Source organism: Stegastes partitus, unplaced genomic scaffold (assembly GCF_000690725.1).
Source record: "Stegastes partitus isolate 25-593 unplaced genomic scaffold, Stegastes_partitus-1.0.2 Scaffold1555, whole genome shotgun sequence".
Lineage (NCBI taxonomy): Eukaryota > Metazoa > Chordata > Actinopteri > Pomacentridae > Stegastes > Stegastes partitus.
The window spans coordinates 85,290-109,588 of NW_007579286.1; the positions used below are offsets into that span (position 1 = coordinate 85,290).

Below are 24,299 nucleotides of genomic sequence, written 5' to 3' on the forward strand. Positions count from 1 at the left end.
GCATGGTTGCTCATATTTAGAACAACCAGCTCCAGCAGCCCTTTTTCTTTGTCTTTTCTTTCCCTGCCTCCTTGTCTTTTGCTGTCTTCTCCACCTTGGTCTTTTCTTTCTTTTCCTTGTTTTTTCGGAATCTGCTGAAGAAGCTCTTTTTCTTCTTCTTCCTCTCGGGGAGCTCTTCTTCCTCCCCCTCCACAGGTGTCTCTTTCTCTTGCTCAGAGTTATGGTCCACCAAGTCCACGTCTGACTCTGGCTCCTCCTGCAGTCCTTGGTCCTGTTCGTGGCTCACCAAGTTGAAGTCTGCCTCCGGCCTGACTTCCTCCTGCAGGACTTGGTCCGGTTCGTGGCTCACTAAGTCTGACTCCGGTCTGACTTCCTCCTGCAGGACTTGGTCCTCTTGGAGAACCAAGTCTGTCTGAGAGTCTGTCTTGTTTTCCTGCAGGACTCCAGTGTTCTCTTTTTCTGGAGTCAGACGCTGGATGTCCTTCTCCATAACGCTGAACTGCTCCCTCAGCAGGTTCAGCTCTTTATCCTTGGCCTTGATGGTTCTGGCGAACCTCTGCCTCTCTGCCTCCAGCATTTTTTTGAACTCCCTGAGCAAATCTTCTCTGTTTGCTACAAGGGTTTCCTTTATAGCAACAAGAGTGTTGCTCTGGTCCAGTCTCTCATGGAGCCACTTGTTTTCCCTCACAAGCTGCTCGTTGTGCTGCTCCAGCTCCATCGTCTGCTCCATCAGGTGGTGGTTATCTACCTGAGATGCCTCCAGTGCCCTCTGAAGCTGTATGAGCTGGTTGGGGTAGTGGCGTGGACCAGCCTGGCGGTTTTGGTTCCCTCTGTAGGCCATTGTTCAAATAGAAACGCTCTACACAACTTTGCACTGCTGTTCCTGGTGTGTCTCTCGGAGATGGTCGTTGGTGTAGAGGTTGGTAGCTGCTCGTGGTAGACTTTGGTCTGTAGTCTCACTCGAGTGCGGTGAAAATGCAGCAATAACTGTCTCTTCAGCAGATCAAAAGTTTGTGCCAAATGTCCAAATATCAGCTGGATATATAGTGACTGATGACATCACGATGATGTCATCAACTTTATGTCCTTTGACAGCTGATGACATCACAATGTTGTCATCAACTTCATGGCCTTTGACGGCTGATGACATCACGATGATGTCGCAGACCTCTGAGAGTCCTGCTGTTGCCTAGCAACGGAACAGTGTTTACTTCCTTACACTTCTCTTGGAATGTGTACAGCACTGTGTAACCCTGTTTTGAAAAGTGCTATATAAATAAAGTTTATTATTATTATTATTATTATTGTTATTACTTCTGAATATACTGCATCTCAGAAAATTACAGCATTGTGAAAAAAGTTAATCTTTGGTATTTTCTACATTAAAGTCAAAGTGAACGATACTGCCAGTGTGTCCACATGTGGAGCTCATAGAGACATTTAAATTTCATTTCTGAGTCAGTTGTTTCTCATCTTTCTCTTGATACACAGAGTCCCACAGTGTACAAAAAAGAACAAATACGCATTTATATTTATATACAAATATAAAATGAAAAAAAAAGATATCAAAGAATACAAAAACAAAATATGAATACAGTGAAAGAAGTCCAGGTGTGCAAAAATGTAGCTGCAGCAGCATTTTGGAAACGACCAGAAAGACTTGTGAAGTGTTCAGAGCTGCATGTGTCAGTTACATGTAAAGTGAAATATTTCAAGGCTTTTTAAAATGTTTTTTTTTTCTATAATTACAGCTCATAAAAATCAGAACTCCAGTCTCTCATGTTATTAGACTTCCCCTGAGATCAGTCAGAAAGAGGACTTGCAATAAAGAAATGTTCAGCTTTTGAGAACAAAGCTCATTTTGAACACTTAGTTCTTGGTTGGGGCACTTTTAGGATAAATGACTGCATCAGTGTGGCCTGACATGGAGGCGACCTTCTTGTGGTGCTGCTGAGGTGGTTCTGAAGCCCGGGTTGCTTTAACGGGCCTTCAGCTCGTCTCTGTTTGGGTCAGTTGTTTCTCATCTGCCTCCTAACATACAGGCTTCTACGGGCTTCAGGTGGATTGGCCGGCCGCTCAGGCAGACTGACATCATGATCAGCAAACCGTCTGGTCGTAGTTGTGGTTCTGTGTGCAGGTGCTCAGGTAGAACATCAGCACATCCATAAGACCTGGCAGCAGATGGAGGCCTGAGGGGTTCTGAAGTCTCCTGGTAGACGCCGAGTTGGACTCGAATTTTTAAGACTTGTTTGAAAAATGAATGACTGTAACCTGTTGATTTAATCTGATCAGATGTTGTGTATCTGTGGCACCGTTATCATCTTCAGTAAACACCAGATGTACACGTAAAAACAATCACAGGTCCTAAAGGAGGCTCAGCAACAGAACCACATGTGGGTCAGATCATCTTCAGATCTATTAGAACACATGGTAGAAACATGAGAATGATGATGAACTGCCCACATGAGGGGCATGAAATGGGCACAATTCATGAAATGTGAAAATCGAGCACATTTTAAAAATGTATTGATAAACTGCCATCATGCTGATGTTCATGGTCACGACAGAAACCTGGTCCAACACCTCAGAAATGATCAGAAAACACTTCTGAGTGCTTCAGCGATCAGACTCTTCAAATGAGGGACTGGAACAGAGGATGTCTTTTTTTTTTTTTACAACTGATTTTTTAGGCCATTTTTAGAGCCGTGTAGGAAGACAAATGAAGACAATACACCAGATCTGATGACATGTTTGGGTTCTACAGGCAGGAAAAGGCAGGATGAACAGTTGCTCCATAAGCCATACTGTATGAGTTATTAATGTGGGAAGGTGGTCTGAGAGGCTCGTTAGCCAAAAGATTTACTTCATAGATGAGTTATAGGAGCAACTATCAGTTAGTTTACTCACGTTAGCGACACCGAGTTGGCACTTAAGCTACCGATACGTTGTGTAACGTCAGCTGGCCATCAATACTTTTGCGAATGTCTATTTAACTTGTAAAATCTATTCTGAGTTACCTGCAGCTAATAAGTCTACCTTTCCTGGAGCCTGGTGCTGGACGTGACGTCACCCTCGTGACTAGTTAACGTCGTATGAACTCCCAGTGACTAGAAACTGAGCAAGACACTTATCTGTCATTTACCCTGGTACTCCGAGTACCGACCCAGTGCAGGACTCTGCTGTGAAGGTGGAGACATGCGGCGGTGGTGTATTTGCGACAATAAAAAATAAATAAATAAAAAATTTGAAGGCGCGGCGGCTTTAGGATTTAGGAATGGCGGGCCGCCGCTGCTAAATGAATGCAGAGGAAACACCGAGTCAGCGTTGCTGAATTGCAGACAGTCACGCCTCCTCCCTCATGCATGTAGAGTTAACAGGGACTTGCTTCTATGAATCAACGGAGAGCCTCACTGGGAAACTGTAAACGCTGCACTAACACCTGTTCACCATGCAGCACTGCACACGAGCTCCAGTGCTTCCTGCAACAGTAACCGTCCTAATAGAGTGCTCTCCAGGAATCGATGCTGTAGACAAAGTTCAGCGTGCAGATTAAAACCAGCCATTAAATCTGTCATTGTTTGCCCACTCCTTCCAGCACACACAGTGATGCATGGATAGATTAAACAGTCTGAGCTTGTGAGGAGCTCCGAGGAGGTGATCAAAGAGCGTTGCAGGCTGAATGACAGACAAACGGTCGATCATTAAGTCGCTAATCTTTGGATGAAGACTGACAGACACCTGCAATCAATCAATCCTTATGTAATCTTCTCAGGCAAACCTCATGAAGCATCACTCATTACAACCTGCCTTTGTGAGTCTGCGGTGCACGCTGTACACAACACACCCTCCCAGATCCTGTCCTTAACCCTTAATGTCAAACCTTAATTGCCTCTCTATTAAATCAGCCTCTTTCTTTCACGAACACGCGAGCTCTCAGCTATGTGTGAAAACCTGTGAACTGATAAACTGAGGAAGAAAACCTGAACAAAAGAGATGTGTTCAGGGCAGAGACGAGGAGCTTCTCAAACTCCAGCATCGGCGGTCCGACTCATTAAAACAAAACGATCTGCTGCTACCTCTCGCTGCATCGTACCTGATCATCAAGGTCTCCTGATTTTTTGCAGCTTGGTGGATTCCCTACAGAGCTCTCTTCGCCCTCCCTGTGACCCACACTCAGACTTGCCTTGGTAGATCAATGGAACAGCATGAGGTTAGGTTTTTAATTGAGCTGTCCTGAAGGGTGGGGGATGTTTTAATGAGGCCAGTCCCGTTTTTATCCTGACCTTTGAGGCTCTGCCCTACAGGTGTCCATCCTCTAACTTAAAAGGGATGTATGGGCTTGTACGGTTACCCCAGAGATGTCAGACCTCGCTAAGCTCCTCTGCAGAGCTTGACATTTTCACCTGAACATAATATGTCCAGTAGGATTTTATTTTTTTTCCGTTGTTACACAGGATGTGATGTACCCATTACTTGAGCTATCCTCCTGTAAACTGAACAGGTTGTTCATTCTGTGTGTGTTTGTAGTCAAGTTGTTGTCATGTAGTTTGGAGACGTCTTCCTATCAAACATCTCACCGCAGAACGATCTGACAACTCGTCTAACATTCATTAAAAGTTCCAATAATGTTCTAATGAAAAACATGTTGAAAGAAATGTCGACTAAGATGTAAGCTGCAACATTCAGAAGATGTTATGAGAACGTTGTCAAGGCCACAGAATGCATTCTAACAAACAAAGAATGTTCTCATTGCAACGTTTGAAAAACGCTTTGAGGATACCTGAGATGACAGAATGTAATGTGTTAAAGAAGGGACGACGTTTTGCCTGTAACGTTCTGAGGATGTTGAGGTAACAGAACATCGAAAGTTCTTTGGTATAACATTTGCACAACACGACACGACGATAAAGAAAGAAGATTCTCAACGTATACGAATTTTAAGAAAGTTGTTACCAAATAATTTCAGATTTTTTTCCCCTAAAAAATCTGGAAACAAAACAAAGAAAAAACCCAAAGTTTTAAAAGTGTGATGGAAAAGATTTTAACAACTTTATCACAAGAGACACTTCTAATGTATTTAAAGAACATTATCTTACTTTATAATAACATTTTTGGAACAAAAAAGAGAAAACCTCCCACTGAAAATGGTTTAATAATGTTACTGCATATTGTTCTAACAATGTTATCACCAAACATTGTCAGAATGTATTTAGAGAACCTTTAACAACATCATTCTGGGAACAAAAACAAGCAAACTAAAGACTCCACCATAACATTACTGTTGTTGTAGCTGGATGCTAAGGTGTGTGACGACGTGTCTCTGTACGCGTTTAACAAAAAAAGGTGCTAGAATTGGGAATATTTTTAGTTTGTACACAATGAAGTCGGCAACGTGATGCACAAAGATTATAAAAAAAGATATAAAGCTGACCAAAGATGCAGATTATCAGAGAGAAGGAGGAGGAAGAGCTGGAGGGAGAGACAGCGAGACGGAGAGAAAGGGAAACTGAGGCATCAGGTGTTCCAACAGTCGCAATCTCCTTAAAGCTGCTTTTAATTAATCTCTGGCCTCCAGTACAGACAATAGAGTTATGGTTCACTTGTTGGAAAACAACTCCCTAATTACACATTACACACTGCTTACACAGTAAATATGGATCAGCACAGCCTTCATTCGCAATCAATGTTTCAGGCAAACAGACAAATGTTAATTACAATATTTACTTTTTTCCCTCTATGGCGGTCTTTACCAACTCCCAAGATAGATGCTCTGACTGAGTGCATCTACGATCCCAGTCTGTCATTTCTGCTGCGCTGTTCACACGGCTTCCTCCCTCTTTCAACTATCTGAAATCCTCTTTGCGTTGGGAAACAATAACCTCCAAGCAGTGATATATGCAGTTAGCTAAGATTTGGCTCAAGCAATAAGGCAGCTCTGTTTGTTCTTTCTCATTAATTAGCCGTTCCAATGACAGCTTACTTAGCAGGGACACTGTTGCTACATCCTGGGCTTAGCACCATCCAAGATGACTGGCGATTGGATAAAAGAAAGACAAACAAGCCAGACCTTATTCCCCGTGTAGCAGACTGATAATGAGGTGCATGTGCTCTGCTCAGTGATTTTGCATTTTAACCAACAGCCTTCAAACTAAACATCCATTTGCAGTGACAGTAGCTTACCTCAGCATAGCGATGCGTGTGCAGGTCTGTCAGTCCAGTGTCGTTTTCCACATACAGCATGCGTGCAAAGACTTTTCCTGACCTCAGAAGTGAGTTCAGGAAATAAGTTCATAAACAGCCGCTGGTGTTTGTGTGCCTTCCTGTGTTCTGGTGGATCCCTCGTGGCCTCTGTGTGGGTAGCAGACTTGTATAACCTCCGTTGCAGCCGGCTGTGTAGCTCTCTCCGGCCCCCAGCTGCCAGTCATCGCAGCTGATTAGCCTGGAGCTCCAAGCCTGCACTCCAGCCCCTGTTCTCTGCTCTGATTGGACCGCCACCCAGTTCCCTCCACCTTCATCCAATCAAAGTGCAGCCATCAACACACCTGGAGCATAAATCTAGCGGCTGGGAGGGCGTGTCGGTGCCTCTCGTGTCTTTGTGTTCTCTGTAACTCCTGATGCGTGACTCGGTTTGGAGTTTGTTTGGTTGTTTCTGTGCACTCTGCTCTCGTTTGCTAGTTTTTTAGATGTGGGTGTTGTTATGTGTTTAGTTTTGGGAGTTCAGCTGTTTTGTTTCTGTTGAGCTTTTCCATCTCTGTAGCCTCTGTTTGGTTTCATTTGGTTCTTAACATCCACCAGCCCTGTTTTCTTTTTATTACCACCTTTGCTTTGTTAATCCATCACTAAAGGATAAATTCCTTTCCCTCAACCATCAACATCTGCTTTTTTTTCTTGCTACACCCAGCTGACCCCAGACAGCTGGGTCCTAACATCGCGACACTCTTGTGAAAACTTGCACACCTGCTGCAGCTGCTCTTTTTGCCTCGGCACTGAGGCTACCTGAAGCTGTTGCAGCCGGGCCAAGCAGGTCACCCGTCCAGCCCCCAACATCTGTGTTCAAACCCGAGGAACTGAGCTGCTGGTTCAGTGCAGTGAGATGAGGGGCAGCTGCTTCTTTCACCACGTCCATAGACAGGTTGTTCAGCCGGGAAACGTGTCCGCGGCTCCCCGGCTGGATGCGTAACCTTGTTGGATGGACAGATTGAGGCTGTTGAATATGTCCACCAGACAGTCCTCGCATGCTCCGGGTGTTGTCAGATGGCGCTGTAGCCTGGCTGGCATCACGGCTTTGTTTGTTAGCCACTGAAGACAGATGACACGCTGTGGTCTCCCGCGCTGCTGCGACTAAAGCCAAATTCAATATAGCTTTCATTATGTTCACTTAGTTTGGCTGATTTAGGTTTTGTGTCGCCCGACGATCGTGGGTTTAAGATTTCTTCCATCATCTCGCTAGAAACGACTGAGCTGCTGGCATCATGTTGTTTAATGTCACTTTTATGAGTCATTGCAGTTTTATCAATTATTTCACGGACCGCATCTTAAGAACCGGTGGTCCACAGCACCGCTCATCTGTTTCATCCCCTGAAAACTAAGCACTGACGCCGACTTGATGGGAGATAATGGTGCACTAGTGAGACACGACACAGTTCTGTCCATTAATAGACGGATAAAATGAAATGTCACACATTTATACTTGATGTACAGAACATGTTGAACACCTGCCTCCCTGTTTTTATATTTACAAAGGGTCAGGCCACTAACGAGCAGGTAGTTCTTTGTTTTTACTGTTTTCCTTGGTCCTTGGTCAGCTGTGGTCGTTTTAAATGTGATGTATGAAAACCTGACTTGTGCGCTCGTGCTCCCACAGGGATGAACCCTTCTGCTCCTTCCTAGAGACCTTCCCACAATACCACCCACACCGAGGGTGAAAGCTTCAAATGCAATTTTCATCATGCAGCCTCTGGGTTGCATCATGTAGTCGATAGCGGAGAGTCTTTGGGTGGCTGCGATGTAAAGGATGGATGTGCAATATTTCACAGTATTAAAGGCAAACATGTAGGAATCCACTGGTGCTCTTTCCTCAGCTTTCAGAGCTTCACTGAATGTACCACAGACACTTGTATGCCTTAAAATCTACTACCTAAAGGTACAAAACTACATATATATAAATCACATTCTAGATATTTGTAGTTGTAGAAAGAAAATCCTGTAAAATGACTAAAAACAGAAAGCAGAGACCGGGAGGCTTCACCACAGCAGGCGTAACATTTAACGTGTTATATGAAAAGACCTGATTCCTGTAAATGCCAGGCCAACGTTCGTATTCAGACTTTGGCTTTCAGGTGACGTTTGTCCTGTTATGAGGAGGTGACCCAGTGCTGTAGGTTGCTGTGGTTACATCAAAGCAGTCATTATTTAGAGAGAGGAGAAAAAAAAAAAAAAAAAACACCTAACAAAACACCTTCCTTTGTGCTGGAACACCACTGGAGGAGGACTGGGTGTGCATTTGCCTGGTAGGGGATGCCTCAATAAATAATGTCACCTGGACGTGACCTGACCGGACAGGAAAGGTCTCACTGGGAGGCTGTGACCACACAGCGGCTCGGGATGAAATACAAGCTCTGTTGTCTCAAAGCCCTTCAGTTTTCCCTGTTGTCTGGTTTTTCTTGGATTCAAGGTTTTGTACATAAACCTGTCCAGAATTATGTCATGAGAACCCAGAACATTATGGATCTTAATCTTAAGTGAAGCAATTAGTACTGCTGCTTTTTAAAATTTTATTTTCGCCACTTTTACAAAAGAGGTTTTTTGAAGTAGAAGGCTAAATATATAACAAATTCTTCTCATCTTAACACTGACATTTTATTTTCTATCCTTCTGGGATAAAATGTAAAAGGCAGACCCCCTAGAGTCAGTCCTGGTCCCCACACCTGTACCTGCGTTGCTTGTGACTCAACGGGTTTCATTTGTCGTAACACTGTAATCTGACCACAGCTTCACTTGATGTTCACACACGTTCATGCACACGGCTGTACTGCAGGATCTTTTTATTACAGATTGCTCAAAATAACAAACGTCTGACTGGTAAGCACAACAGTTGGCCCGTATGTTCTTCCCGTCTTGCCTGAGACGGGCTTTTAGCGGCAGTCTGTTAACTTGTTCAGTAACAGAAGACGTTCTTCCTTTCATCGTGTCTCTACAGGCGGCGCAGAGGAACCGGCAGCAGCGCTAATACTGCTCTGCACTTAGACACCTCTTGGCAGTTCTAACAGCCCAATACACAATCAATGGCCATTCTTGAAAATTGACATCAAGCACAAGGTCCCGACGTGTAGAAAGCTGTATTGATTAAAGCGGAAGCGCATCCCTTCTGTCTGCAGCATGAGAGACTGACGAGTGAAGAACCTGTTAAAACTTACAGCTGAAAGGAAATAGAAAGAGACAAAATAAAGGAAGGAGTTGGCACTCTGCAGCAGGCCGGCTCCCTTCTGGTTTGGTGACGTTCAGGAATACTTAGGACTGAATACTACAAGTGTGATCACTTGGGCAACACTGTCAAAGCACGTCCTCGACTCCTAAGATAAAGGATCGTGAAGCCGGACTGTACTTCTTGAGCAGCATCTTGTTTTCTTCTTGTGCACAAACATTTCCCAGATATCACCGCTGACAGCCGGAGACAGCAGACATAACCATCAGTCTGAATCATTGTATGTGTGTAGATGTCCGTATATACAGCTTTATGATGTGTGTTCAGAAGTACATGTCTTGGAAGAGGTTTTGTCCCATTTCAATGTAAGCCTCCTTCTCCTGTGCAGACATCTGCTCCACCAGCTCCGGCCTCTGGCTCACCTCTCTGTAGGAGAACGACCGACCTCCCACCGTCACCATCGGCTCATCCCCCACCTCCTCAAACTCGTCGTCGTCCTCTTCCTCCTCGTCTTCTTCGGCCCGGTGCGGGGCAGCGGTGGCGGGAGGGGGGCCCGAGGGAGATTCATCATCCGATTCGCTGGTGTCGCTCTCCGAGTCGCTGGCGTTGGCCGTGGCGGAGGTGAGGCTTCTGGCAGCAGAGCTCGCTCCACCTACGCCTGGTCCTGCAACAGCCCTCTTCTCATGGATGAGCAGAGCGCGCATCACTTCCTCATTCTCATCCGCCTGACCAATTCCGTGACCAGCCGCTCCGTCCTGCGCTCCGGGTGCGACGTCACCACCTGTGGAAACAACAACACATTAAATATGAGAAATAAAATCACTGAAATATTTAATTCTGCTGGAACTTAAGGTTCAGGTTGCTTTTCAACATGTTTAAACATATTTGTGTGACACTGTGCTTGTCTTATGATGTGGTGTGATAGATGTGTCCGAGCTCAACCGTTGCTCTTTGTTAGGGCCAAGTATCACTAACGGTGCCTACGGTCATATTTAACAGATCAGTATCAGCTAAAACACAACAGAGCAAAATCAGATCCTGTCCTGACTGAACTCTGCTGTTTTGTTCCCCTAAACCTGCTGGATCTGCAGCTTTGCTGTCCTTTCTGATGGACTGGCACTTCTACAGTGGAGCATCACAACAGTGAACATTAGAGTATTCATACTGGGGAGGAACTCAGAGTTTCCAAAATGATTTGGCAAAACGATGCCATGCAGATGATTAGACTGCGGCCGAGGGGACGTCCAGGTGCAACACAAAAACCTGGAAAAATAATTACAAACCTGCCAAGTATTATTCCTCACAAGCTTTCAAAAAGAACATTCAACAGCAGAAGTGGAAACTATTCATCGATCTAGAAGAACTCAAACAAATGTTAAATCTGTCATTAAACTCAAAGAAAACAGCAGAGAACAGATTAAACAAAACTGTTACCCATCCAGAAAACTAATGCATTGTTTTTATGTGAGCAAACCAGTCTGGTTGACGGGTTTTAATTTAAACAATCCTGGCACGATGCCCGCTGACGTCAGCGCCGCCGTGAGGGGTGGGAGTGGGTGATGGGGGAGTGGGTGATGAGGGAGTGGGTGATGAGGGAGTGGGTGATGCGAGCCGGTGGGTGATGTGAGCCGGTCGGTGGAGGCTGATGGACCACGGCTGACCCGGCTCCAGCTTTATAGCTCACACCAATAGGTATTTTTCTCCCATTTTAATTTTCTCTCTTCCACTTCTTTATTGCGCCACCTGAAGCTCCTCATGCTGGTCTGAATCATATAAACTGCTCCACGCTACGTCCTAACCAGCAGTAAGGAGCAGCGTACAGAAACCTCAGCTTCACCAGTCAGAGCCAGACCGCAGCAAATGTTATCAGGTAATTAGTAGTTATTGTTGATTCCACAATGAGCTTGATGGCAGGCCAGTACCAACCTCTGCCTGTGGTTGTGTTTGTGTGCCACCTGCAGCTCAGTGTCTGTGGACTGTGGGTGTTTCTGTAGCTCTAATCGCTCCAGCACATTAAGTGTCTTCTCTCCGACTGCATCAAAACAACCTCAGGGGTCGTATTTACCCTGCTCATCCCTTATCCACGTCAGAGGACCGTCTGTATTTGGGGCTTATTAGGAATATGGTTGTTTTACTGCGTGATGGATGTTTATTCAACACTGAAGTACTGGATCAGGTTCTGTGTTGACACTCTGATCTGAAATGTGGCAAAATAAATAAGAAGCACATCCCTGCTTATTGTGCCAATCAGCTCTGAAGTGAAGCAAGGTCACTGCAGACAGCTGCACACCTCAGAAGCAGAACGTTCAGAAGGTATAATTCATGCAATTTCCACGAGAGCGGATTTTATTAATGAGCAATCCTTGCACGGCCATATACTAATCAAGACTATAATTATTTCAATTAAGCAATTATTGTTCAACGGAGCCTGGCCCGGTCTGATAGCCATATGCCCTTGGGAGGGGAAACAATGTCAGAAGAAGATGAAGGGCCACTCTGACGGACGGAGATAACCTGGATTGACTTGTAATAGCCTGTTTTGGCTACAGAGAGATCAGGGATGGAAATTAAATGTCAGAGACCAGCAGCCGAAGGCGTGGAGTCTGGATTGGGCTTTTTTTTTTCCTTCCCGTCCATCTCATCCTCATCATTAGTGTTTTCAGGGAAACCCAGTGTGTTCAGCTCGGCCCACTACGGACAAGCAGCAGCAGCAGCATCTATGATTGATGACTGAAAGCTGCAGCTGAGAACGGAGAGGATTTAACGTCAGATGTAACTCAGAGTGAGAGGTGTTGAGATTACGGCAGAGAATATGCACAGAATGTAAAAAATAAAATAAAAATGTGGAAGCACTTTGGGTTTTACATTAATTTATCTCTAAGAGGAGCTGCTAAATTTATATTGTACTGAAGAGCGTTCATTTACTTGTGCATCCTATTTATTTGTATTGAGTCGAGGTTTATTCTGTGACTTCTGTTCATTTTGTCAAAGCATCAATGTGGGAAGTGTATGATAAGAATAAATAACTTAATTCTAAGCATATACATGTAAAAGGCTTCGCTCTGTGTGTGCATGTGTGTCACAGGCGAAGTCAGACCTGTGAGTAAATTCTCTCCCTGCAGCAGCACATCTCAGATCAAAACATCCCCAAACCACAGAATGAACAAAAGGGCACAAACAAACGAGGAGGAGAAGGTATGTTTGAAAGGGATTTAAAAGCAGAAGCACAAATAAACATTGCCTCTGTGAGTTAGAACAGGGGTTAAAGAACACTAAAGCATGTACTTTGTTCACACAGAAAAGTGTTGAAGTCATTTAAGGTATTACTGGAGGGGATGTACGGCCTGCTGCAAGAACACGGTGAAGCCCACGGTGGACGAGATGGTGGTGGATGGTCTAATTGTTCTACAAATGAAAACATATACGCTGTAATGATGCTAAAGGAAGTCAACAAACAGTTCACTTACGGTTCTTCAGGATGTCGGACTCGCTGTAAGCGCCCTGCACGGTGCTGTGGGTCAACCACACCGGCCTCTCCTTGGGTGCCTTGCCCTCACTGGCCTGCTTCTGCTGCTCATCCTGCTCCTCCATATTGATAACCACATTCTGGGTGTACAGGTCGGCGTAGGATGATCCTTTGTTAGACCAGGCTTCCCGGTGCGGACCGCTCGCTGCGTTTCCTGCAGATGCTGCGGCACGTTCACGGCTAGAGGAAGGATTCAGGAAACATCCTTTAAAAATGATCCTCAACAGCTGAACTGATTAAAGTTTTAAAGAACAAACAAAGAACTACGGGGATGTTGTGTAATGAAGCCGTACATGTTGGTGAACTGCTGCCTAAACCGTAGCTTCTGGGGGTAGCTCAGAGCAACAGATATAACTTTTGTAAAGCAAATGATGTGAATGTTATTTACCATTATTGCCATTAACAAGAGTATAAATGATAAGAACGACAACACAGATAAAAAGGAGCAGCTGCTGCCTGCAACACAGAAGGTTGGCTTTGTTCTGTGGCATCTAGAAGTTTGCTTTCTTCATCTTAAAAGGTAGAGCGAGTCAGGTTTATGGTGCTGCACGGCCACGCTTCGACGGCGAGAGCAAGAATAGAACACATGCAAATATCTTTATGAAAATGAATTAGTTATGATTCACCCTCATGCATGAATCATACATCAATAATGGTCTATTTTTATGCATGATCCTTGATGATTAAGATAAGGAGAAAAAGAAAGGCATGGAAAACACTGTGTACTGTTAATATTTTAGAGGGAAGTTTTTCAGGCGAGCTCGTGTGTTACTAAGAGGAGCCCAGCTCAGCCCGGTTCAGCCCGGCTCCCCCGTAGTTCACAGCCTGGGCTGGACAGAATACAATCCACTGCGGCACAAACTGTTGTCAAGTCGAGCCTGAATCACAGCTGCGATTATTGCTGTTAACAGGAGTGAACTCCTGCTTGTCGTCAGAGGAGCTGGCTCAGGATGTGGCTCAGGAAAACCAGCGCGGTGCTGACTGAGGTGATAAGTGGTGCATTGCTGTGAGACCAGTTAGAACCTGACCTCTGTTTGAGAGCAGGGATCTCGGCAGGCTCGGGCTCCAGCAGGTCATGGGACAAGTTCACGTCTTCGGTCTCACGTAGCAGAGCATAGATGGGCTCGATCTGCTCATTGAAGCGGGCCACCAGCGTCCTGGCGTCAGGACAGACGGACTCGTCTTCTTCTACCTCCGTCTGGCAGAAGGTGCAGCGAAACGTTCCTGCGGGTGAAGAATGAACTCAGGCCATATCCTCAAAAACCACAGACAGAAAAAAGTAGCTGGGACTGTGGTAAACCTGTTACTGTGCTTTTGGTGTAACTGATCCTTAGAAAACTCTGTTCCTTTTTCCATTTTACCAAAAACAACAAAAACTGTACAGCTCGTCAGTCCCTGCACGTATATAGGACACCTTGTGATCAGGTGATTTAAACTCCCTCACAGTAGTTCCTAAAACACACACACACTGTACACAGGCCAAACAATAAGCTGCATTCAGTACTGACCTCCAGGTGCATTACTCGCTCAAATCAAAGACATTCTCGACATTTTGTTGAGACTCTTTAAGTCTGAAGAACTGCTAAGTGCTGACTTACACTGCAGTGTATGTGTACTTAACTATAAAGAAATGCAGACCCGACAGAACCGGACCGTTGGGAACCTTTGTCTCGTTGTTGTTGTTGTGTTGATACAAAGGGACTCACGCAGCAGGCCGTCTACTCACAGGTAAGTTTATTCCACCGTGATGATCTTTTTCTGGGGCTAATTTTATAAACGCTGCACTACATTCGCTTTGGGAAACTGTGTGCACTGCACACACACACACACACACACACACACACACACACACCCCCTGATTCCTACCAGTAAGAGAAGGGCACGTTCGACCATCTGCTTCTCTGGCTGATTTCAGTTTCAATAATGGGCGCTGTTCCAGCATTAGCACAGACCCCATGTCTGCTTTCTGTCTATGTGTACGGCAGAGAGAAAATAAAGTGTGTGGGGGGAGAGAGCGAGTGTGAGCAGGAGAGAAAACAAGGGAAAAAGCTGCATACCGCAGACGCTGCTAGATATGATGATCACAGATAAAGTGAACAGTATCTGAAAACAAGAATGACTCCTCAGGATTGGCTTAAATCAAAGGAACGTGAGCTGTACCTATCCGGTGCTTGTGGTAAACAGCCCAAAGAGTGCACGCCTTGAATTTTAAAATAGAAATACGATAATATTATTTGCACATTAATGTGCCTTTTGTTGGAAAATGAACCTAAGTTGGGAAAAATGAGGCATTAATCAGAATTATTAAGCAGAAGAATCAGGTTTCCTGCAGTTAAATAAAATAACTCATTAGGGGCATAGTTGAAGCTTTAATCACTGCAAACTGTTCCACCTGTTTAGTCTAATAGATCAAGAATGCAAATATGATTCCTTCTCCCCTCAGTGATGGTGAAGCGTTAAGTCTCCTCCTCTGTAATGACACAGAGCAAACGCTCCTGTAGTCAGGTTTGGTTTGACCTGAAACACATCGACCTTCCCACAAATCAAAAACAACCCTTGGAGGGGAGCGACTGACTGACTGTAAAAGAAAATGAGGTTTTGTAAAGAGCAACAAAACACAGCTTTCAAAAGGTGAGGGACCAACACGACTAAGAAAATGGGTAAAAATCTCTGTCTTACAACATCCACATAGTAGAACTCAGAGGGTGTTTGCTTCTCCTTTTAGGGTCACAATGAGCTGGAAGAACCAGCAATGTCACTTCCCATTCCCACGAGGCCGCGCTGAGTGTTGCTGGCCCCCGCAAAAGCAGCCGGTCCATCAGACTATCACGTGAACTTCAGGGATTCATTGTGTTCGCCTCCGTCCGGGTGCAGGGTTACTGCCTTCACAGCAAGTGCTGATGCCGGTTCAGATACGTTGAAACAAGAGACGAACGCAAAAGGAATTGGCAAGATGTTTGTAGATGTGTCACCGTGAAGATGCTGACAGCTCCGAAGCAGGAGGATTATTTCCAGCATGACATTATACGGCCTATAAGAAGCATTAATCCCCTGTGGAGTGATCGTTCACCCTTTATTCTGAAATTATTTTCATGCAAGCATCAACCTCTGGGGCTGAAAAATTGAGCCAATGTGAAAGTGCCAAAAAACAACTGCATTTCCTCAAAAAGCAAGTCAATCCCCACAGACCTCCGTGTGAAAATGTCCAACCTGACAGCAGAAATAAACCGACCTGCAGCCTGGAACATGAACATGTTTTGGTCTCTAGCTAATGTCCTGTTTCTTACTACAGGAGGTGAATTTTTACATAATTCAAATGTATAAATTGTAATAAGTCTTAAAATTATGCATAATTAAGATCACAGCCCCGTTGAGTGTCATCATTAAAACTTATTTTACTTTATCGTCGTTTGGGGCTTACTAACGGTGTTTTAGGATGCAGCACTGTATTATATTAAAACATTATTATTTAAATTAACACAATTGAAATGAATTAATGCTGTAAAATAGCCCCACCACACAGGCTGCTGCTATCAGATTATCACAGAGCAGTTTTGGCAAATTACATGACATTTATAATTGTCTCTGCAGCTGGAGCAGTGGTTTGTTTTGTTGTTTTCAGCATTTCGACCATATCATAATTATCTGAGATGCTGTAACATGAGGTCAGCCAGCCCACAAAAGAGAAAGAAAACTAAAATTCAGGGGGGAAAAAAAGAAGAAATTCACTCAAAGACGAGGCAGAACGTGTGGACAGATGAACAACTCTAAAACATAATTCTTCTGCCCAACTGTAACCCACTGCTTATCCACAGAAGACTTGTACAGATTACTACATGATGAAATTAACCCTTTACAACATTTATTTATCCAAAAGAAAACAGATTAGAATTTTTAAAAAAGAAGCTAAAAAGTCAATGACATGTTGTTTTACATGCCTGTGTGGCACAGCCTGTCTGTGTATCCTAGCAACAACGCCGGATGAGCAGCGGTCAGCCTTCACGTTGGCAGACGATGTGAGCGCGGTGCCTCGGTCTCACACAGGAAAGTTAACGCAATTTATGAATGAACACAGTTTAGAGAAAGAGCTTTCCATCAAGTATGAAGGCAAAAAAATCCTCATCACAAGCTCTCACTAGAATACTCTGACATAGCACCATTTTCTCAACTGAATTAGTGAATGACTGATACGCAGCCGTGCACATTTCCAAAGCTTTACTTGATTCAGCAGCAACGACGCCTAAATAAGACTTGTGGTTGCGTCCGTTACCCACATGTCAAACACTAGCGATCTCATTGGATGATTCTTGGTGATGAGTGAGTGAAGTGATGCCCATTTAGAAGCACGGTTTTGGACAGCTGCCAGCCCATATTTAAAGCCGGGTGTGAATCTGAGTGTGACAGGGACAGGCAGACAACAAACAGGAAAACTAGGAGATGAGGAAAGTGAAAGGAGCAAAGACAATTCAATACTGCAGGTTAAGATGACGCTAAGCAGGAGATGGATGAATACGGCCTTGATTTAACGACGCTTTTTTAAATTATTTTTTTAAATGTGGAAATGCAGTCAGCCAACCTGTCAACATCACTGCATGTCTCAAGATCTCAATCTGTCCATTATTATTATTATTATGTATTTTTAAATGGCACATATGTAACCCTGCAGCTTGGTTGAAAGATTCCTTGGCAGCCGGAGAAGACCAAAAGCACACAGCCCATTTGTTCAAACCTTCTGTGATGAGAAAGCCGAAAATATTTTTCTGGAAAATAGACATTTTCTTGTATGGTTTTGTTAAAACAACTCATCTCTTGAACTGCTGTATGCAACAATGCTCTGGCATATGTACTGACACACTATTTCATTAGTTTACAAGTCCTAATGGCAAACCAAAGAATGAAAAGTGCAAAGTCATTATTTAACACCACATTTTTAAAATTATAATAAATATTCAGGAGGAAAATTTTAATTATCACTGTCTCAATATATCTATATATTATTTTGCAATTTCAAACTTGTCTCAGCTAATTTCTGACATCAACTAGCAGCAGGTGCTTCACTGTTTTCTCATGCATGCACGTTATAAAGCTGATGACATGAACTGGGAGGTCTGGGTGAGTCGACACGGAACAAGACGATCAGAACCAGACAAGTGTTCTCCCAGTCGAAACACACTGTCATCTGAGCAGCCGTGAGAACTGTAAATTGCTCGTTGGCATAGTTAAATGTATTTTCATTTATTTGAAGCGAGAGAAAACACAACTGTAGAAACAAATCAATACAAAACGAGCTGCGAATGAATGTGGGAATGTTTCATCAAACAGTGTGTTGATGGAGACCATCTTTTTAATAACCACTGTAGTTTATTTCATTTTAGAGACTCGATGCACTAAAACAACCTGTTATGAGTGAATCTATTTGAGCGTATGGCTTCACTGCCACCTAGAGGTCAACCAGCCGGCACACCGTTACACAGGCAACCTCCAAACAACCGATACTTATACCAAGGTGGACAACAAATGATCATTATAATATCCCAAAGCCCAGAGCCTTCATTTCAAAGAGGCACATGATTATATTTGTTCCAACCTGCCTAATTCTTCCTAGTGAACATATTCTGACTCCACTCAACTGCTATTCCGAGGCACCATATATCCAGCTGACTAGCAATTAGATTCAGGATTTTATGTCCTACAATCTTTGCGAGAGCGCTCTACAGATTTTTCAAGACTGAAGCTTTGTAAGGCAGCAACGTAGCGTAACAGGTTAATACTAAATTTGCTTTCAACGTAAATTATCAAAGGCTCTGCTGTGTAGATGATCTTGACAGAAAAAAAAAAACTTGCAACTCCTTTGAGTAAAGTTGATCTAATCATAATGTCACACTATAAATACTAAACCCCACAAAAAATCCAAAATACTTTCAAATGTCAAGCAGCAACACTGAAGTACTTCAGAGCTGCAGACTATTTAATGTTTACCTGTCATGGGGTCAAAAAGCTGGTTGGCCTCCAGGTCGGTGAAGGTGGAGAAGCAGCAGGGACACCGGAAGGAGGCACGGTTGGTGGAGTCTCGCTCATCTGTCTCAATGCGCCGCCGCATGTGATCCAGTTTGTACTTGACCACATTGACCAGTACCCTGTAAAAATGAAAATCTGATGATTGAATGCTGGCGTGTTCATCGTCTCCACCGCTACATGAAAACCAAAAACATTCAGACCTGTAGTTGATGAAGTAGTAGTTGTGCCGTGTTGTCTTGCCATCCGGGGCCGTCTCCACTCTCATGCGGCACTTGACAAACTTGTCTGCTTTCAGGGTATTGAGTACCGATCGCAGCTGTTTGCGGTCAAACTTGAGCAGCTCCAGCATGTCCTCCTCACGCACGCATGGGTTACGGATGAGCACATCCAGGGCCAAGGCATGTTCCACGCCGTAAAAACCCCTCACCACCTGCTTGGCCAAGCGCTTCAGCGCCGCCGGGACCTCGGTTAGTAGCTCTGGTTCGATCATCTTCGTCTGTGGAGGGAAAGGAGAGCGCTAAGAAGGCAGGAAGGCAGTATTTAGGGGCAGAAGATCTGAGACAGCAGCAAGGACATCAGGGAACAGGGCTGAAGCACAGTAAAAACAGTAGTTAGATCAACTCAATCACTAAGTTTAGGAGTCGAATTTAGGGAAATTCAAGATACAATGAACTATATTTATGCACTGAGGAAAACCTGCAGGAAGAGAAGATTAAATATGAACTATAACGTGTCTCCTCCATTTGCTTGATCTTTACCAATTTACTCAGTCATCATGGCAAAGTGGTGGATAACTTTTAAATTAACAAATTCCCACTTGCTACGTGCTACCATACACAAAGGAGTGGTTAACGTTGTCCAACCAGACACCACTGCAAGCTAAGCTGCCTGATGTAAAGTGACAACTTCATTTAGCTTAGCATCAGTTAGCTAACTCGAACAAAGACACATCACAGAGACAATGCAGCAAGCTAGCTGTGGCTACTGCTCATGGTATTTTAGTTAGACAGTAAAGTTAAAGGCACTATATCAGTGAACATATTACATGACGGTACGTTTATCATAAGCTGGAAGAAGTTCCACTAAGTTCACTGCATTTGCAGCCACATGAAGTTGGTTCGCAGGCTGCCGTTAGCCGGTTAACACCGACCGTACCCGACTCTCTCTGTTCCACCGACGAGCGAATCAACCGCTTCTCTCGCTCATTTCAGCGCGACGTCGCTTTGTGTCACACTAACGCCGCTAAAACTCGCTGGACATATTCACACGTCGGGATATTTACGCTTTCGGGGTTAGCTAACACGCTTCACCCCTTATTTTGAGAAGAAAACCCCGGAAAGAAAACCGAATCCGCAACGACAGTCATTTCCACGATCCAATTGGCCGAGCTGTAAAATTTTAGCCCAATAGCCAATAAGAGCGAAGAAACTTGATTGACGTTCAAGTTGGCCAATGATGTTTTTCGAACTGAAGACCAATCAGATTAAAGATAGCACATTTCCAGGCGGGAACTTCACTGTTTTCTTCCGGGACAGTGTTGTCACCAGAAATGGCTTCTCTTGACAGGGTGAAAGTATTAGTTTTAGGAGATTCCGGTAAGTTACGGACTATTTTTTATTTTAATCTAAACCTTTCGAACCCTTCTTTTTTTTGTTATGAGATTTGTTTATTCTGGACTATTCCTGTACACCGTTTTAATCATTATTTTTAAGAAACTGAAACTCTTGTCAGTTTGGTGCAGTGGGTCTGTCAACGTCACGCAACGTATATGTATATGTCATGTTTAGTGTTACTGATTAATTCAGGATAAAGGCACACCGGCAAGTGGCAAATGATTTTAAAGCAATAGCTGCTGTTTTTTTTTTCTGTTAGCGCTGTCACTTTGCTCCCTGCTGTGGGCTACTGCCTTCAAGAAGGCTGTTTAGTACAAAACAAATTAACACTAAAATACCAAATTATATAAAGTCTTGTTTGCCGAATTAAAGACTGACACCCAACAGCCAGTTAAATATACTTACTGATGTTGTTAAATGGATTTGCGATTATCTAAACGAAAACTAATTTACACTGAGTCGATTTTTACATGGAGTCTCGACATGTCCGTCATGTAGCAGAGAGCCACGTCTCGCAATCAGCAGTCATTTCAAAGAATCACATCAAGATCATAACTGACTGAAAGCATTTACTGTGATCTACCAGACAAACGCCTGTGCAGGCACTGCATTAGTTTAAGTTATTTCCACAAACATTACCAGTCACCCACCTCCATTTCTTGTCATTTGCAGGTGTAGGAAAGTCCTCCTTGGTCCATCTGTTATGCCAGAATCAGGTTTTAGGAAATCCGTCCTGGACTGTTGGCTGTTCTGTGGATGTGCGGGTGAGAAACGATCAAAGGTTTTGCAGTTGGCCTGTGAAATGAGACTTTATACTGTAAATGGCAATCATTTAAACAACACGGTGGTGGAACCATCCGTGAACCCACAATTAAACTTATTCCCATACAGACTGGACAATTTATGCTTAATGTCACTCTAACATATAAGTCAACAAATTCTTCTGATATAAAACTAAGACATTGCTTCATACATAGAACATAAGGAGGATTACAATAACTGAAGTGTCAAAATAATTATTCAACCATAGGTTCAAGACTATAGGGAGGGAACTCCGGAGGAAAAAACCTTCTACATTGAGCTCTGGGATGTTGGAGGATCTGTCGGCAGTGCCAGCAGCGTCAAAAGCACAAGAGCAGTCTTCTACAACTCAGTTAATGGTAAGGTAGATGTTATGTGGTTATTGAAACGAATCTGAAATCACAAGTTTTAGGTAATTATTCAGATATGTTCTGCCATTTTGTGGATTCTTCCAGGAATTATTTTGGTACACGATTTGACAAATAAGAAGTCCTCTCAGAATCTCTACCGCTGGTCACTAGAAGCTTTGAACAAGGACTCTTCTCCAACAGGAGTTATTGTCTCCAACGGGTGAGCAGATACGTCTCTTTGGCTTCCTTTGTTTTCATTGGTGCAGAATTTACTCACACTGAAACAGTTGTCAAAATTAGCTGTATTAACGAGTGACTGACGAGGTTGCTCACCTGAAAGCTCTTTTTTTTGCAGTGATTATGACAGAGAGCAGTTTGCTGAGAACCCAGTGCCTTTGCTACTAATCGGAACCAAGTTTGACCAGATCCCAGAGAACAAACGCAATGAGGTTCTCACCCGGACGGCCTTCCTGTCCGAAGACTTCAACGCAGAAGAGATCAATCTTGTAGGTCAACTTTTCCTCACCTTAAGCTCCTTTTAAACATGTACATCTGCAACACTGCTTGCTTCATTTACCTGTTAAAGTTTTTTTTGGCACTTAAACACAAGTTACATGAAAAGGACGTGATAAACTGGACCAGTGACGATAAACCCGCTCCTGTGTTAACTGAGATCTAAATACAGAGCCCTCAGATGCATTTCCTGTCTCAGGAAGTGCTGGATAGCTGTCCTGAGGGATGCATTTTAAAACTGTTCATCTTAATTAATGAGTTCATGACAGTCACAAGCGCTGGAGGGAAGTTTATCCTGTATTCTAGCTAGTCGAAGCCGACATGTAGCTCTCCCATTTTCATGATAAATGAATGACTTGAATTGGCAGTCTTCAATCTTGAAGCTAAAAATGACACCATACTAAACACTATATTAACTTTCTAATGTTTTTGTACTGAGTAGCCGAATAAGATAACGAAATGACGGTGTAGCTGCTATGTGTGCATGTAAGGAAGCGTCTGATGTTGATGTGGGTATAATCATATTTTAAAAGCATAGAAGGTTCTTTATTCCCTTTGCTGTATGAAGAACTTATTTTAGAACTGTCATGTTTGCAGTACAAACCTGCCTTTAACAACTTGTCTCTGAGACAAAGAGAATTAAAGACATAGTTTATTAACATTATAACACCCTGACCTGTGATGTAAACATGTGTGACTTTGGTGACACCTAGTGGTCGTATTAAACCCATAACCCTCCCAGCGGTTGCTTTAATCACATTTTTGCTGATGATGAGCAACACAACCTTGTCTAGAAGTAGAGAGAACTAAAAAAAATATATTCTGTGCAGTGTGGCATGGTTATAAGACCAGAAATCATAAAGATAGAGAGAAGTAAAGTTGATTTTTTTTTTCATTTTTATTTTACAAAACTTAAAAAATATATAAAAATTAATTGGATTCAACATGTACAGTATTTTTTTTCCCGCTCATCTACATGCGTCACCGATACCAGAAAAAAACATGTGACTCCACATACTACAGATTCTTTTAGTACTTACATTTTTTAATTATAAGAAAATAACAAATCTAATATTACTTAATGATACATGGTTTTCAAACCTGCCGGCAAATGTGGGGAATTACAGAAGATACTCTGGCAAACAGCACGTTTCACCAAGATTATCTTATTTATATACAAATGGAAAGATTTCATAGTTGAACGATGTAAGTGGTCTTTGTGAAAAAAGCTTTGTGGTTTGTGGCTGAGGTGAGTTTGTATTTTCTCAGGACTGCACCAACCCCAGATACCTTGCTGCAGGCACATCGAATGCAGTAAAACTGAGCCGCTTCTTTGACAAGGTGAGAAACCAGAGTTGTGTCGTGCAGTGTTATAAGTCTTATTTCCTGTTTGTTGCAGCCTGTCAATAAGATTAGCATCTATCTATCTATCTATCTGATCTCTGTACTGATATGTCTTGAACCTCTTTGCAGGTAATAGAGAAGAGATATTTCACACGAGATCCAAGTCAGGTGAGTTTTCCTCTGTTTCTGCTATTAAAAAAAATAAGATTAAGACATCTCAGTGTCACAGTTGTTGTGCTAAATGTAAACCTTCACAGGTAAAGGAGAATGTTGTTGTGACCGACTAAGAGGCAAGTGTAAACCTAAGATGCACTTTTTCACTTTTCTCTGCAGATGACTGGTTTCACAGACAGAAAACGGTTCAACTTCAAGAGTTTGCACTACGACTGACGAGCCATAAATATGACGTCAGCGGTCTGTGGCCTGGTAATCCCACCTGTGGGCTTTCACCCTGCTCGTCAGCTACCACACTCTGTGATGACACCCACCCACTGCTCCCACTGGCTTCAGCATCAGCTCATAAACAAAAAATATGTAAATAGTTGATAACACTTGCAGGAAATTTGCAAAAGGGCCAGTTCAGAAATAAGGAGGCACGCTCGAGCAGTTTTTTTAAATTCCAAACATTTTAATATAATTGCTTGGGTTTGTTTCACATGAAAACATTTTTAAGTTTCAAAACTTAGACCAAATATTTTTTCATGTTATGT

General features: G+C 43.3%; 2 protein-coding genes and 1 long non-coding RNA gene across 4 annotated transcripts in view; 2 read left to right on the forward strand and 1 right to left on the reverse strand.

Annotated features, from left to right (window-relative positions):
• Nucleotides 1-1,299, forward strand: part of LOC103371256 (uncharacterized) — a 7,942-nt gene extending 6,643 nt beyond the window's left edge. Inside the window, exon 3 of the long non-coding RNA XR_520937.1 lies at nucleotides 1,205-1,299. This is a non-coding gene — a long non-coding RNA (uncharacterized LOC103371256). The remainder of the gene's footprint in view (nucleotides 1-1,204) is intronic.
• Nucleotides 1,300-9,027: 7,728 nt separating this feature from the next.
• Nucleotides 9,028-20,302, reverse strand: gtf2e1 (general transcription factor IIE, polypeptide 1, alpha). 2 transcript variants are annotated; one of them, XM_008300515.1, is made up of 6 exons: nucleotides 20,124-20,302; nucleotides 19,169-19,464; nucleotides 18,930-19,087; nucleotides 13,979-14,174; nucleotides 12,892-13,130; nucleotides 9,028-10,205 (listed from the first exon to the last, which is right to left on the reverse strand). In XM_008300515.1, the coding sequence occupies exons 2-6, from the start codon at nucleotides 19,456-19,458 to the stop codon at nucleotides 9,748-9,750; spliced, it is 1,341 nt and encodes a 446-aa protein (XP_008298737.1). In that variant the 5' UTR covers nucleotides 19,459-19,464; nucleotides 20,124-20,302; the 3' UTR covers nucleotides 9,028-9,747. The 2 variants fall into 2 exon arrangements, with proteins under 2 accessions (XP_008298737.1, XP_008298738.1); XM_008300516.1 differs by having other exon boundaries at nucleotides 20,119-20,302.
• A 189-nt stretch (nucleotides 20,303-20,491) lies between these two features.
• Nucleotides 20,492-24,013, forward strand: rabl3 (RAB, member of RAS oncogene family-like 3). Its single transcript, XM_008300514.1, has 8 exons — nucleotides 20,492-20,563; nucleotides 21,254-21,345; nucleotides 21,612-21,741; nucleotides 21,838-21,952; nucleotides 22,088-22,238; nucleotides 23,515-23,586; nucleotides 23,719-23,757; nucleotides 23,923-24,013. Exons 1-8 carry the CDS (start codon nucleotides 20,518-20,520, stop codon nucleotides 23,977-23,979), a joined length of 702 nt encoding a protein of 233 aa, XP_008298736.1. The 5' UTR covers nucleotides 20,492-20,517; the 3' UTR covers nucleotides 23,980-24,013.
• The last annotated feature ends 286 nt before the right edge of the window (nucleotides 24,014-24,299 follow it).

Coding starts and splice junctions, on each gene's coding strand:
- rabl3 (XM_008300514.1), top strand. CDS start 20,518: ATGGCTTCTCTTGACAGGGTGAAAGTATTAGTTTTAGGAGATTCCG. Junction 20,564..21,253: donor ATTAGTTTTAGGAGATTCCG/GTAAGTTACGGA, acceptor TGTCATTTGCAG/GTGTAGGAAAGTCCTCCTTG. Junction 23,758..23,922: donor TCACACGAGATCCAAGTCAG/GTGAGTTTTCCT, acceptor TTTTCTCTGCAG/ATGACTGGTTTCACAGACAG.
- gtf2e1 (XM_008300515.1), bottom strand. CDS start 19,458: ATGATCGAACCAGAGCTACTAACCGAGGTCCCGGCGGCGCTGAAGCGC. Junction 19,088..19,168: donor TACTACTTCATCAACTACAG/GTCTGAATGTTT, acceptor TCATTTTTACAG/GGTACTGGTCAATGTGGTCA. Junction 10,206..12,891: donor GTCCGACATCCTGAAGAACC/GTAAGTGAACTG, acceptor TTGTTTCCACAG/GTGGTGACGTCGCACCCGGA.